General features: G+C 45.3%; 1 protein-coding gene across 1 annotated transcript in view; it reads right to left on the bottom strand.

The window, feature by feature from the left end:
- Positions 1-13,047, bottom strand: part of ATOX1 (antioxidant 1 copper chaperone) — a 165,376-nt gene extending 152,329 nt beyond the window's left edge. Inside the window, exon 1 of the mRNA XM_069653997.1 lies at positions 12,916-13,047. Coding sequence (XP_069510098.1) covers positions 12,916-12,921 — 6 coding nt within the window. The 5' untranslated portion in view covers positions 12,922-13,047. The remainder of the gene's footprint in view (positions 1-12,915) is intronic.
- Positions 13,048-16,533: the final 3,486 nt, after the last annotated feature.

Here is a 16,533-nt window from a genome sequence, read left to right as displayed (position 1 = left end):
GTTTTTAGCCTTCAAAGATGCTTACTGGGTATATGGGTTTTATTTAAGTACTCTTTTTCAAATTACAGCGCATTCAGAGATGTTGACATCAGCATTTGAAAATGCACTGCAATTTTACAGAGAGTATTTAAATAACAACCATATATCTAGGAAATACCTTTCAAGGGCGGAAAACGTGTACGAGCTAAGGGTTGTACACAATTACATAGCATAGACATAGTCCAAAGGCTTCGTTTCACTGTAATGAAGGGAACTCTTCAAACTATGCATGCTGAATGCAATTGCCGACACGTTTATGCTCCCCGCTCACCCCATCACTCCCCTACCTCTTACTCACCTGTACATGCATGTCCAAGCACACAACTCCCTACATACGTGTACATTGCTTCCTCACAAATGAATTCACACTGCCCATTGGATTCAACGAAAGCTGCGAGTGTCCAATTGAATCCAATTGATAGGAGCATATCCACATCTGCAGGAACAAAAGCAAAAGAGCGTGCATCACAACATACGGCTCACCAGCGCTGCTGTTGGAGCATAAACATCAGAAAACGATCAATCAAAAACGAAATGAACATACATATGTCCAATAAGGGCGGTTGGTGACGATACAGTTATGCCATCCCTGTGATTACATGCTATTTGCCATCTGTTTCCGTGTTGATCTTTAAAGAAGCATGTACTGACCATTTTTGTATATACATTTGTGGAACATTTCCTTATGCAGGCAATGCTATTAGATGACTAAGTACTTGCACCATTTTGCACCGGCTACCATCAATGTCCAGTTAATGCCACTACGCAGTGCCTGGCAAGAGCCTATCTGATGCCTACACTAAAGTCAAAATTGTTGGCTTTGCCAATGCTTGACATTTCTTGCCGAGGAGAACCCGTACGGTTTCAAAGGCGTCCACAGCATGTGGTGGCATCTTGGAATGTGGTGGTTCTGCAGTATTCCACAGTTTCCGAGGCTCCTGGCAGATGTATGTGATCTGGTTTTATACACACAAGATACACACACCTCTTAGCAGCCTGACCGCAGGATGCTTCCTGGGAGCAGTCACTGATCGGTGAGCAATATTACACGGAGGCTCGACCCGTCGATCTTCCTCTTCCGAGACAGTGGGCTGCTGGACAATGTAGTCTGCCGTAACAGAGGCTTGACGTTGTAGTGCCATGGCACTGTGAAAAAGTTGAGCAAACATTATCTTAGTCTGGGGATAAGGCGCCAGGGAAGCTGACACCAACCACTCTCTGGTGTGTTATGCACATTGAGCAGTGGCTTGACCACTGCAGTCTCCTGGAGCAAAGCCCCTTCACATGAAAGGAGACTTACATCAGCTTGCATTTATCTAGTAGAACTGTTTCAATGGCCTCCTTGATACCCAGCTCAGAGCATGCATTTCCAGGTTTGATAGTATTCCCACATTTCATGAAGCCAAGTGGTCTCCAAAAAAAGCTCCGGAAATGTGATGTTAAAAGGTTAATTGCGATCATTTGCACAAGTGTCCGAAAGCAAAACTAACAAGAATGTCTCTCGTACCATCCCCTCCATCTCTGGGCTTCACTCGGTCTTTGGGTAATGTGTCTTTCTTGGCCTTTGTGCTTTCTTGGCTGTGTCTAGATATCTTGTGTAAAGAGGGAGACCTCTACCCGGTTTCACAGGTCTAGAGTGATGCTAGCTTGCTGGATCTGTGCCAAAATGATGAGTCTGACCGGTCTCTCAATCACACACCCAGAGTCAAAAGGCAGACAGAACATCCTTCCGGGCCGTTTGCGGGCCTCTGACCATCTCCTTTTGCCAGGGTCCTCTGCCTCTCTGCCCCAGTAAAAAACTCCTCTCCTCCTCAATGTCCTGCCACATGCTTGTCGTAACTATGGGACCTTCCTTTATTCCAATTTCCTCCTCTCTTTCCACTTGCATCACCTGCAACTCCTTAACACTTTGCCACCTGCTCGTTCCGCCACCCAGCCAGGAGTTCCCTTGATCAGTTTCAGGGTTCACCAGTCTCCACACCAACACTGACTCCATTGGAGCTGAACGTGCCCCTCTCTCTTCCCTTACTATGCTCCTCCATTTGCCTCCCGAAGTTCCACCGCGCCTGCAGTCTCATCACCCTCGTCCTCCCCTCTCCAACTCTTGCTATTCCATCTCTACTCCTCTTTTCACCCCCCTAATCCTCTTGCTCTATCTGCTCTCTTTTCCAGCTTTCTTCAAATAACCCCTTTGCCATACACCACCGCTGCCCTGCTTCAACCCTATCATTTTAGAACCCTTAAAGGAGAGTACATTGGCAATTAACAAGGGTAGTGGTTTCACATGTAGGGACAGGGGTTTGGGGCCATTGGACTGGATTGGCTGAGCAATGTTTTGCCGTTATCCCGCTCAAGTGTGCCTGACTCTGTTGAGAGCCCGCAGGCTGAGGTCTCCAGTATGGAGGGGTCACCATTTCGGATGCGCTTTCCTCAGTTTTAACTGCACCAAGCAGTTTACCTATGCTCGCTCTCATGTTCAACGGCATCTCTACTTGCCCTGGATTCCTTTTACCCAAAGCTGGACAGTGGCAAAGTGAGAACGAAGAAGGGCATGCTCCAATTCCCAATTTCTTTCTACGTGGGCTGTGCCAGGCTGGGTGGATCTGCTTGTGCAGTGGTGTGTGCGTTTTGGAAGAAGCATAAAGGTCAACTGCTTTAAGGGAATTTTTAGCATACCCTTAATTTCTGCAAAGGAACAGGGACCAAACAGGTCTTCATGTAGAAATCCCCTGCCTCCTGTTCATCGCAAGGTGGGGGTAGTCCGGGGATAACGCCCACACCGCAACTGGACACGTGGCTTGTGACACCCTCTGGCCCCTTTGACAACCTCACTATCCACCCCTGAGCGCTTTTGTGCACGCTTTACCTCCATATTGGAAAAATCCCCTTCCTGCTTACAGCGGTATGCCTTCCAATTCTCCTGATAAACCTTATATGGCAGTTTCCCACAAAGGTGGTTCACAAATCAGAGCATAAAACATAGATAAAGAGGCTACAGACTGCTTTGTTATCAGCTGGACTCTAAACAAAGGTTGACAAGAACAGAAAATATGTGCTGATGTACCAGTATGAGCTGAACACTTACTCTGTATGAACACACTACAAGCATATGGTCACAAAGATCGAACGTGAACTGCTCACATTACCGTCTTTTTGAGTGGTATTTCAAGCATTTCAAAATGGAAAAGACGAAGCTGTTGCATTGCCTGAACACGGGACGATGCGATCATATGATTCTCCAGCTCCCGAATAAAATACAAAATGTGGTGGCAACCATCCAAAACGGAGTTTGGAAATCATTTACAGAACTGAGTGGGATGTTTGTTCCTCTTATCTTAAGTCAATACGCGGTGCAGTTTACTTGACCAGTATGCCTTTTGCGACCTGCATTCAACATGTTAACGCAATGGTCGACAAACGCAGTGCTAAATAATGGTACTTCTTACTTTTACTTCATTTACTCCGATTACTATGTGGAAGTATTTCCAAGAGATGTGGCCTGGTTGCTGACATTATAAGCTGAGCCTTCAGTACTTGATCAAAAAGTTCTAAGGCATATAAGCAAATCGCTTCAATCTCCTTGTGCGCAAAAAATAAATATGTGCATGTTCCATACAGTAACGTACCAATCATATGGTCCCAACACACTGCCCATCACGTCTGGATTTCTGTAATCCTGCTCTACCACATACTGTTTCAAGCACAGAACCTCATGTCCGATATGCTCTTGTTACAAAAACATCATCTGGAAAAAACACTGCATATTGTATCCTATAGCCCACATGGTGATTGTAATGTACAATTCCCAGGCTGCATCCCTTGACTGAGGTTCTAGAAGAAAATCAGTTAAGAGCGGGGCTGGTGGAAGGAGGACGATGTTGTATGATCCACAATTAACCTATACAGGAATCAAGGCTTCATCCGTTCCTTGTGTGGATACAATAAATGCAGACGAATTCTCCAGCTCTAGACCATGCCTGCCCTATCCTGAGAGTACCACTCTGATGAGAGTCCTCCAAGGACCCAGGGTGCAACCCAGGGTAGGTCGTTCTTTGTGATACCGATTGTAATGTGCTGGTTTAATTTGAAGATATATATATATATTTTTTTTCATAAAAATGTTTAACTTACTGTAGGAGAAGATGCAGGCATGAACACAAAGACCATATTTCAAAAGAAAAACATAAGAGTACAGAATGCCATAAGTGCAGCGCATCATGTGAAATCCAGCACCCCAGAATCCCACTATGCCATATTAGAGTTTTCCAAGCCAAACACCACCTTAACAGTCAACCTCATTATAGCAATGAAAAGTGTTGCATCAGCGGGGGCTTGTCCACCATCCCTGGGCGGTTTTCCACAAATTCAAATAATGGCTTCCAGACGGAGACATATTTGCTATACCTTCCCCCACACAGTGCAGTAATTTTGCCTGCCACCAGGATGTCCCATATTATTACCCACCACATCTCGACCACCGGAATCTTCAGATTTCCAATTTCGACGGATAGTCAATTTATCTCCCAATAGAAAGTGTCCAATGAGGGTGGCCTTTGGACCAGAGAGGGGGGGAAAACACCATCACATGCATCACCTAGCAACACTACCCAAGGATCCATAGGAAGAGGCAACCGCATGACATCCTTTATTTTGGACAACACTTCCTTCCAGAAGAGACCTACCTTCCCACACGTCCATATCATGTGAAAGAATACCCACTGCCGCGCAAACAATTTGCAGAGTGCAGATATATTTATTGAAGAAATACATAAGTTTAGAAGCCACCGGCACGTGCCTCGTTGTCGAATTTTTCCAACGAACCTACTGCGCTACTAGAAAAACAATTTAGCAACGCCTACTCCATAACAACGCTAAGAAGTATAGTAGCAACGTGCTCTGCGCTATTCGAGTACGGGAGTAATACAGAAAGGCTAGGTGTATTAGAAACAAAAAAAAAATTACAAAAAATAATAAATAAATAAAATAAAACAAAAAAAACACACAACGAGTTGTCACACCGCAAGTTGAATGAACATTGAAAATAAATATTTGCTAAACTGAAGCACATTCATGAACAACATTAAACTACAACATTAAGGGATAGAATACAATATGATGCGAATATGAAGGGAACACTTGAAGTAAAAATATACATGAAGAGCAACGAAGGAAAGAAATACAACACGGATATAATGGTCTCTACTGCTCCAAGAAAGAATATACATTCATCAATACCAGCATGTTAATAAGAAAACAAAAAATGCAACACATTGACGTACCCCCCACACCCCTCCAAATAATTTCTCCAAAACCCTGGACTTGGAGCTGGTTGGATGCCGAATTTGAAGCATATTTGGAGGCCTGACTGCAGCAGACTTTTATGCTGCTTGAAAAAGGGCTATTTTCATTCACAATTTATGTTCTGAAGGGCCAGAAATATACAGGAACCTGCCGCCGACAGGGGAAGGGGAAGAAGGTGATGATGGTCTTAATCCCTACGAGGACGTTATGTATAGAACGGAAAATCAATTTGTGTGGTGCTGAAAAGGTATGCATTTTACACTAGATGCCAGTTGCCTGGAGAGTCCCTTGATTATTACTTAGCAGCATTAAGAGGCATAGCCATGAGATGCAACTTCGGACAGTTCTCGAACAAAGGGTTATGGGAACAACTCATGGTGCGCACCAATAATGAACAAATGAGGCAAAGGGTTTGGGAGGAGTCGGAGTCCACCCTTGATAAGGTGATGCATATCACAAAAAGCACTGAACGCTCGACTGAAGCCTGCAAGAGAATTGCGCATGAAACCACTAAGATGGGAGAGATTTGTGCTACAAGAGAAGAGAAAGTAAAACATAAAGAACCAATTGATGTCATTCAAAGGAGGCAGAATAGCAGCAGATCAAGAGAACATGTAGCATCTTCAAATAGCTTTACGATTGACAAGACATGTAACAATTGTGGAAGTTATGGATACATAGCGGTTGCTTGTAGGTCCAGATTGAGAAAATAAAACAGAGAAAAGCGAGAAGTGGCTTTGGTGGAAGACACCAATTCATTATGTTTGGAGAGTTAGTTGACTGGACACACCACGAAGATGTGCCGATGGTTTGGGACCAGATTATGATGATAGTAAATGTGCGCACATCAAGAGACCCAGGCCTTGCACATTCTTGTCACTAGCCCTACAGGGCTAGTTATTTACTTCAACTACTCAACCCAAAAAAATAAATCTTGCACTTCCAAAAATATTAAATGTAAATCCACTTTTTTTGTTAAACGGTGCACATCACCATTGTTAAATAGCATATTTGGTGCAATGCTGCCAACCAGTGGAGAGTCGCGCACAGTGGAAAGTGTATTTGCTATATGTTGCAAAGAACGTTCCATTGCAGTAAATAGCAAGTTAAATGTTTCTACATCCCCGTACTCACCATGAAAGGCGAGGACTGTGCAAATTGTCCTCACCCTTCATAAAATCTCTCAACAATGCGTGTGGGCCATGAGATTTTGCAAGCCCCGAGACCGGCATGTGAGATTGAAAAAACAGGTATAAAGAGGTCTCTAATGGCGGGCTGTGGTTCTTTGCATCTTTTAAATCCAGAAAGCACGTATAAAAAAGGTCCATTGAAAGCAATAGTTCAAAACCAGTCTCGAAGGTGCCCTGTGCTTACTCAGGACAGTATATTGGAACTGGTTTCTACAAAACATGAGATCCAAGGACAGAGAGACTGTGGGGAATGTGGATGACAAGGCTCCCTCAATCCTGAGGTGGCGACGCCAAGCAGAATTTGGAAAGGATCTAGAAGTGGGTGCCAAAGAACAAGTTCTGCTCATAGACCAAAACGTATTGCTGCATGATTTGATTGCAGCCTTTCCTCAAGTGTTCATTGAAAAAACTGGCACATTGAAAGGATACCAGCACTGTATCATACTAAAGTCTAATGCTAAACCATTTAAAAGTAAAGTGAAGAGGGTTCTGACCAGGACTGCTGCGACCCCATCAGCAGCAGTGACTCCTGCCTGGGGGAGGAGAAGAAGTGGCCCAGACATCATCTGTACCCAGTTTACAACGTCTTGCAGGCCATCAAACCCACCACCCAGAAGAAGTGCAACAAGGCAATTGAGGGTTGCAGCTCTGTAAAAGTGCTTGTGTGCCCTCCTGTCCCACAACAGTGAAGAGACACTACTCCTGCCTGGTGGCGCGTAGCCAAGAAAAAGGGGGGTTAGTAACATGTGGACACCCCTGCCCTGTCCACATCCTGTGGCGCAGCTTGGATGCCCTGCTATCCGCGTCTCGCTGCCTGCCCCAACATTAAGGGACTGATTGAGCCTGGCGCAGTTTGGACTCCCTGCTACCCGAATCTCGCTGCCTGTTGACATCAAAGGACTAAGCCGATGTGGCTCCTGGTGCCCCCAGGTGCGGCTTTACTGGTTTTTAAACTAACATCAACGGACCTGGGCCTGTGGTAATGACTATCCTGAACGGACACTGAAGCGAAGAGAACTGGTCTCCTGCAGCGTTGCAAGTGGTCGGAGAAGACCGATATGTGTTTAGATGCTGTGGGCCTGCATGTAAAATATGTGCTTTAAAGTGGTCCTAGGTAAATGGATGCAAAGCTGTATTCCCGCAAGTTGAGGCATACTCTAAACAGTGTCAGCAGCTAGCAATGGCGTCATTCACTGGTGGAAGTTCCACCAACACAAGGCTAATAAAAGGGTTTTGTGACATGTGCTTGAACTGCCAACATTCCCCCGGCGGTCCGCCAACCGCGGGTGATGTATAGAGTGTGTTGTAGGTCTATAACTATGTGAACCCCATGTGTGTATCAGTGGCAGATCCTATCTGTCGTCGATCCTACTATTCTGAAGTAGCCCAAGTAATGCACCTTCATCAAACCCTGCAAGTAAGCCTTCTCGGGAGTGTCCCTGGGCCAACCAGCTTACGTAGACTCTTTGCCCTGATGCCACTGCCGTTTCGAGGAGACACTCGAAACTTGGTAAGTCACTAGCTCTGTGTTCACGGCACTCTCACACCGAATTCCCTACACTTGGCCTTCCCAGGTCTGGAGTAAAGTGAGTGTGCCCGAACCGGAGTATACGCGATTACCGTGTCGCCCAGCCTTGGTGACGAACTTTGCAGGTGCGCTGCATTTGTGCCCCTCTTGCCCCTGAAGCCTGCTGGAGTGAAACTGGCCTGATCCATCTACCAAGAGCGGAGAAATCGCCACTGTCCCGTTTGGAACTCATCGCTGTATCTTCGTCGCTGAAAGCTGCACAGTCGCCAAATTGCCGCACTTGAACCTGCAACCGAAATGTAGACTGCCGAAGTTTGTCCGGAGCGCGCCGGGGATCGGCGAGTAATCACAACCCTAACTGGGGGCTCCTAGCGCCTCCATTCGTTTTTTTTTATTATTATTTTTTTTTTTTTTTTTTTTTTTTTTTTTTTTAAACACACGAGTGGGCCCTGAGGGCCCCTCTCCTTTCCACCGCTAGTGCGAACTAGCAAACTATTCCCAACTCTTGGAATCGACTCTGCCCTCGAGTGGAGGCCCTCATTGAATAGTCGGAACCTATTCTTCATCACCTCACCCACCTTACTGAGCTGCTATAGACCCTTGAAGAGACCCCGTTTTGCCCATCAGCATTACCGCGTGCGCCAGCATTGCAAGTACATTTGAGCAATAGGCTCCACTCTCAGTTAGGAGTGTGTTGGATGCAGAATGGACTAAAGACTATTTGCACTGCCAGTTTCCTTCCCCTTTTGGGCTGTGGACCCATTGATCTTGGATATGTATTTAGATAGGATTGTGTTGGCTTAAAGGTATTCCTGTGATTTGAGTGTTGAAACTCAAAGGCCTTGAAATAAATGTATTTGTATTTTCAATATATATATAAACACACAACTGACTGGGAGTGATTTGTAAGTGTCCTTTGCTCTGTGTGTTCATTGAGGTCTTTCAGTCACCCTCAACCCTCCCGAGACCTAGTTTTGACCACCGCCAAGCTATCTTGATTGGTCTGGCTTAGCCAGAAGGTTACCCTGTTCCAAGAAACTAGGCTGGCCTCCTGAACCTCTGCCCACCAGGTCAGAGTTCAGAAATCCGTTTTAACAGCAACCCCCTGAGGCACTGGGCCTCCAGGGTGCTGGTGTCCCATAGCACCCATGGGGGCCGGCTTGATGTCAATAGCCGGTCCCCGCAACACTGTTGTGGAGGCTTGTGCCTCATAAGTAAGCACTAAGACGAAGAAGAGGGATGTGGAGGTACTATGTCTGAGTTTTTGAACTCTATTAGTATCTAGCAAAGACAACATACACTCTTCTCTCTAGGTAATTTCAAATGAGCACCCAGCACGATTAAGCAAGGGAGCCGTTTAAATCTAGCCAAACAAATGAAACCTAACTCTAGGGCCTGGGCAATCCGGAGAGATTACCAGCAAATCGGAGGTATTATACCTCTGCCAAAAAAGGGTTCCTTTGGTGGAAGCGGGGCCTCAAAGCCAGGCCAGTTTCTTGGCCCAGGCGCAGCGAGCGGGTGACTGCCTGGGGAGCAATCGCCCCGGGGGCACAATTGCCCACCCTGGTGAGGGCTCAAATTCCCCTGGGGGCGCATTTACCTTGCGGCGGGCACCATTGCCTTGGGCTGTGCCCGAGTGCTCGAGTAGAGGCAGCAGGTGCTGGCGCTGCCTCCGATGTGCTCACGTTACGTGCATGCCCCAGGTCACCTTACTCGCAGCTTTTGCGCCGCTGCTTGGGTGCATAAAAGGGTGCCTGGTGTTTGTTGCTACGTCTGCATATAACACGCGACTTTGGGCTTGTTTTTCTCCGAAATCGCTTTTTTTCTGGTCGCTTTTCACGAGTTTTGTCCGCTTATAGTGTTAATTGGCTGCTTATTGTTGCACTGGTTTCCTCATAAGCACAACAATAAAAACAGTTCAGGTGCCCCTGCAGCTAAGACGAGCTCTCCGACCCCCCCATCAGAATGGAGCGCACAAAACTGCTAATGATGGGCCATTAGTCACTGAATGCTTTCGTGCCTGCATTCTGATGGGCGGGGAGGTGCAGTGGGGTGTGGGTAATTGGCGTGCATTGTCAGCAGCTTTGCCTCTGTGCAGGTGTGTGTGTGTCCGAGGATTGGAGGGACAGAAGGGTCCTGGGGAATGCTGAGAGATGGGTCTTTGTGCACGGCAGCTGCAGTCTCATAGTTGGGGGCAGTGCTTTAAATGGAGATCAGCCGGGTCGCCCGGCCCGGCCACAACCATGGTCGTAACCTCAACAGGACATTTGCCCACCACCACAATGAAGATAGAGTGGAGCAGCTGTGACTGAAAAAAGCACCAGTGCGATGCTGTGGCTGGCACTTCTGCAGGAAAAGCAAACTAACTTCCTCTGGTGAACCCGTGCAAGGGGTCACCAGAAGAAGTTACAGTCCTCAGCCACAACCCGGTTTATTTATTTATGCAATGTTTGTCGGATACCTGTATCCGACAAACAGTGCATAAATAAATATACAGGTATGCGACAAACATTCCATGAATAAATAAAATACCCCTATTAACATTGAAACTATCCCACACAGTTCAGCCACCCAACTGCTTTCAGAGGGGAGCTGCAGGAGCGGTGCCGGGTGTGGTTCAAGTAAAAGAAAATGTTGCTTTAAGAAAGAGGTTGCAGGACAATCCCTCAGTTTAAACCAGATTTCCCCACAGATGATCTGCTCTTTCACCATTAGCTAGAGTCATTACTCAGCAACACTGGTCAAAACTATTATCTGCACAGTGAAGTAACTCATCAAACAGGCCCACATTGGTCAACAAAGTGGCCCACTTTGACCAAAAAAATAAATAAATAAAAAAACTGTCCCACACCAACATTTTGTGTTTTTGGTTCGGCCTTGGGCCTATTGCCCTATATGCCAGTCTGAGCCTGCATGTGGATAAGTGTTTGTTTTAGAAAGAGGAGGTTTGGCGTGGTTTATGGATCTTCTGCCTTTAATTGTGGAGATGGTGACGCACCGTGGCTGCAGCCTGCAAGGCAAAGCTGTGATTAAGGTGGCTCTCAGTCCCAACAGCCCTGGGAGGCAAGTGGGAAAGCGGCTCTGAAAGACTGGGCTGGGAGCGACTCAGGCTGACGTTGAGGCCCAGATACTAAACTATGCACCTGATAATGAGACAATTGAGGGAGGGGGAAAATCACAGACAAGGCATATCCTCTTGTTCTGTCACCAGATCTCCAGTCTCCAAAATGCCAGGTATCCAGTCTCCACAATGCCTGGTAAAGTGTACGGCCAGCCCTCATATGCCCAGTAGCATATATTGCAACCCCTATTGCCTGTGCCATTGTTATCCTCTGGAGCATGTATGGCCAGGGAAATGTTGTGTTCAGTGTTGGTTGTATATATTGCATCCTCTGCCATAATCATGGTCTCTTGATGTGCCCAATCCTGATTACCTGCAGCCTAAGTGGGATTGGGGCATAACATTGTGCACCAATTAAAAAGTGGCCCACCGTTGCACATGGCAATTCATTCCTTGTGTGACAGACTGTTTGAATAGTACCAAAGAGTACCAAAGGGAAGGGGTGATAAAATGTGGGGGTGATAAAATGTGATGCAAAATCTGTATTTTAAAGAATATTTAACAACATTGAACAAAAATTCTATCTGCATGCTTAAGTAACTGATCAAATGAGCTACTTTAAGGAATCCGTTAAGTGATTTAAACAACAGCATTAATTTCACACACGTCTGAATGCCCCATCACAACGTTGTCTTTTCTTACCCTTTGAGTATGCAATGTTTAAAAGACTGCTAAACCTCTTGTACCTGGAAAGCTTGTGGGACCAGATGAGCAGCGGACCAGAGAGATGATGGGTCAAAGGACCCGTCTACCCATCTTCAACCTTTTGTATACTGAAGCTGCCCGTTGCAATGTGGCACTTTACAAAACAGCTAATCAAATAAATAAATATAAACCCATTGTTGCAAAAATTACATTACTGTGGGCTAATGGATCATTTGTGGTCATCAATATTAATGACCCATAGGTTGTGATAATTTGAAAACGGTGTTTGTGTGTTTGAACATACATATGTACACCCATTTATGCATGTGCAAACAACATTTGCACTTTCACAAATGTGTTCTTATACCACCATTATGGTTCTTTCCATGCAAAATATACGCTCAACCGAATATATCATATAGAAATATAGAAAGCAGATTTTCAACAACATTAGATCCAAAAGACCATGTACCCGGCCTTGATATAAGTCACAGGCTCTAAGCTGATAATTTGAAGCGCTGTACATCTACCTTCTTTACTACATGGTGTCCTGCACCTGTTGAAACATATCAGAGCCTCCTGTCGAAATCAAAGCCTATGTAGTGGGCTACAAACCAACATAGCGAAGTAACTCATCAAGCTGGCCCACATTGGGCAAAACAGTGTGCATCACATTCATCGTACAAAAACACATTGGTTGGATAGGAGTTACTTAACCGCAGGGTGTAGTTTGGGAGTGGCGCGCGTGCAGGGCTGTTTGGGGGAGGGCGGGAGGGGGTCCCGCAATTTAGTGATTCGCCCTGGGCACCAAATGGACTGGAAACTGCCCTGCTCAAAGAGAAGTTCTGTGACGAAGAAGAGAAACGTGGAGGAGCCTGAAAGCGTCAGGTGATGTTCAGCTGAGAAAACGTAACTATGTGTTTCTGCGCACTAGTGCGCTGTTAGAAGAGACTATGCCTACACTTTTGGAGTATAGTAAAAGCATCGCAGTCCGCTGGGGTCTGGGGTATTATCACAGACCTACTCAAATTGTGTTGTTTAAATAAAAACAGTTCTCGCAAACTTCACATCACATTTACCCTATCACTCACCGGCATTTGTAGCCCTCAGAAGTCGGCAGTGCACGTTACGTAGTTTTTTAAACACAAAAAGCTACAGCTGAGCAACAGTGGCAATAAAATGCTAGCGCCACCTCACTTCCGTTTCCGACACCTAGTGACTGCGATGCCAGAAACGGAAACCACTTTATAGCCCAAAAGGACCTGGCTGCTAGCCCAAACTAGCCCAATCATATCGGGTCACAATACGTTGCGAAAATTCTTCGGACAAACCATTCTTGAATTTGGAAAGTGGCGATCATCTACATTTTTTTTATCAGCTAGAAGTTAAATAATGTCTCTGACGTCCAAATTGAATGTACAGTGCATTTTAGGCATTTGTGTTTATACTTGTTCTACGTCCTACTGTTAGAGCGACTTCCAGCAGGATCCAGGATTTAAAAAAGGACCCTGTTCAATTTCAAAACTGGAGACTGGAGATGAGGTGTGCAGAGCTGACCAAATTGCTCTGCTTGAGAACGAAATTGCGTAATTAATAACACTGCAGGAAATTACATCACATGTTAATGTTAAAGGCATTTATGTAAAGCACCGTCACCAATGGAATTGGCGCTCAGGCGGATCTGTAACAAATGGAGTTGGGAGGTTAGGTTAGTGTTACTTATGGTGGGTTTACACACACTGTACATATTCATGCGTAGGCATTCCAGAACCATTCTACGTGGAGTTTGCCAGGCAGCGTTAGGCTCCGGGGGCTCCATGAATAAAACTTCATACTCAATATTCATTTAAGTGTGCCTATGCGTTTATTACATTTGGCGACGAGGTACCTCTTGGCACAGAGCCCCCGGAGTTTAACAAAGCACCACAGCTGAGCCTGAGGAGCCGTGCAGCCTGCCGAGACAAGGTGGACCCACCAACGGCGGCGCAGTGAGGGAAACTGCAGTCGGGGCAGCGGTGAGCGTCCAATATCCCGACACATCTACAGCAAAAGATTAGGTGAGCCACTCGCATATAATTACAATATATGCCACATTTACGGCGACCCAAAGCTGCGCGAGCACGCAGCATTTTATGAATGCGAGAGATGCTCCTGCAACGGCAATGTTGTATTAGAGGATAGGACCCAAAAGCATGCCAAAACGTGGCGGCCATCTTATAAACAACATTAAACCCAATGGTGTAACCATGGTGATGAATGGCAACCATATAACGGAGCTAGGAGAAACAAAAAGGCAAATAGACAGCCAAAAGCACACACAGACTACAGAGTGGACACTGATAAAGAAAGTGGGTGGACTGTGAATTCTGCAAAGAAATTAACAACACCAAGTAACATGTTTTGAGGGAATTTAAAACCAGAAACTTTTATCTACAGTGGACACTTAAAAAAAAAAAAAAGAGAGTCATATAAAAGCAAAGACATATTAAACCAGGAACTTTTATCCACTGTCGACACTTAACAAAAAAGAGGGGAAGGAAGAAAAGCACCAATACAGTTTCTCCCGCTTCCCGGAAATCCTACATGCCCATGGGAGCAGTGGGTTGACGGATTCCAAGTATTCTTGAGGGCAGTTGGGGGTTGCAAATATAACAACAATCTCAAAGAAGCCACTTTATTAAACTGTATTGGGGCGGAAACTTTAAGGATTTTCAGGGCACTCCCAGATCTGGATGGTGGAGAGGGAATCTCTGGCGACAACAATCGTAAATTTGAGTGTGCACTTGATAAATTAGCCAAACATTTTGGCAACAAAACCAATGTGGTGCTGGAAAGGTACAAGTTTTTTTCGAGACGTCAATTGAAAGGTGAATCAACAGATGTGTACATTGCAGCCCTGAGGGGACTTATGTCCACATGCAAATTCACTGGTGTTGAGGAATATCTGAGGGATCAATTGGTACTAAATGTGGCCTATTCACGCATACAACAAAGACTGTAGCAAGCCAAAGATCCATCACTAGAGCAAACAGTAGAGATTGCCAGGGCTATGGAACTGGGTGATCGCTGCATGAGAGAAAGGTTTGACAAGAATGAAGATAGAGAAATCAAGATGGTCCATGAGGAAGTAAGGGAAGACACTGATGAATCTTTAGTGGCAATGATAAGGAGAATGACCACTAATAATTCCAGCGCAAACTCCAAGAGAGGTAGAGATACTGGGTAAAGAAACCAGAGCCAAAGCCGTTGTCAAAAATGTGGCTGGTATAAGCACAATGATACTGAAAAAGAATGCCCTGCTGCATCTGTCGAATGCTACCAATGCGGTCACATAGGTCATTTGGCCAAAGTGTGCAGGAATATTCGAGGAAGAGGGGGCAGATTCAGTAGATACTCCTTCAACAGACCATCAAAAAACATGGTGAGAGTGGTTGAAGAGAACCCTGTACCTGACAACATGCTAACCATCAGCAGTGAAAGCGCACAGCATGTCCAGATACTCACAGTCACTTCAATAGAGGAGAATAAAGGGCCGTGGATAAATCTGTAAGTAAATGGGATATCCTTGCCTATTATGGTGGACACTGGGTCTCCATACACTATGGTTGATGTCGACACATTTGTCGGAGTGCTGTCTGGCAACATACAGGAGATACAATGCACTGGCGTGAGAGCAACAGGGTATGGTAAAACCCCCATAGATATCATTGGATGTACCTGGGTATAGTTGCGTTTCCGTGACAGGGAAACGTATTGTAGACTGTACACAGCAAAGAACGGTTTGTCCGTAGTGGGATGGGAAGAACAAGCTGCCCTGCGTGTCAGGATTCATCTGGGATAAGAAATTCCCATCCTGAGTGTTTTAAAGGACAATAATGACATTAAAGCTACACTTGCTAAGCAGTTCCCCAAAGTGTTCAATGAGAAGATTGGACTACTGGAGGGCTTCCAACACAGGGTAGTTCTAAAAAAAGGAGCAATACCCATAACCCATAAAGTAAGAGGTGTTCCCATGGGCACAAAAGAAGCACTAAAAAGTGAACTCTCTTGGTTGTGTGAACAGAATATAATCAAAACTATAGAAAGCTCACAATGGTTGATCCCTATAGTGTTGGTGAAGAAACCAGATGGGACCATAAAAATGTGTGTAGATCTGAGAGATCTGAACAAAGACATCTAGATAGATAGACATCCTCTTCCGAATATAGGGGAGTTGTTGACAACCATGAAGCCTGCCAAATTTTTCAGCACTCTAAACTTATCCTCAGCTTACCACCAGATAACTTTGGAAAATTAGTCCAAGAGCTTAACGTCATTTGTCACTCCACTTGGAGCCTTCAGGTTTAAGAGAATGCCTTATGGCCTTGCTTCGGCTGCGGCAGTCTTCCAAAGACTGATGCCATTTTTATTTGGAGGCCTTGAAGGTGTATATTGCTTCCAAGATGACATTTTGATATCTGCCAATACAGAAGAAGAACACGATGCAAAATTAATGGGAGTGTTGCAAGTAATTCAATAGAGTGGACTCACTTTGAAACTTGAAAAGTGTAAAATTAAGTGTGACAGAGTGTCGTATTTGGGCCATTCTATTGATGCCAAAGGTATTAGTCCCAAGAAAGAATTGATGAACACTATATTGGGCATCTCGGAACCAAAGAACAAGGACCAATTAAGAAGTTTTTTGGGTATGACAGAGTACTACTCTAAAT

Source organism: Ambystoma mexicanum, chromosome 3q (genome assembly GCF_040938575.1).
Source record: "Ambystoma mexicanum isolate Mex_15411 chromosome 3q, UKY_AmexF1_1, whole genome shotgun sequence".
Classification (NCBI taxonomy): Eukaryota; Metazoa; Chordata; class Amphibia; order Caudata; family Ambystomatidae; genus Ambystoma; species Ambystoma mexicanum.
Note: the sequence above shows the minus strand (reverse complement) of the source record. Positions and strands in the feature narration are given on the sequence as shown.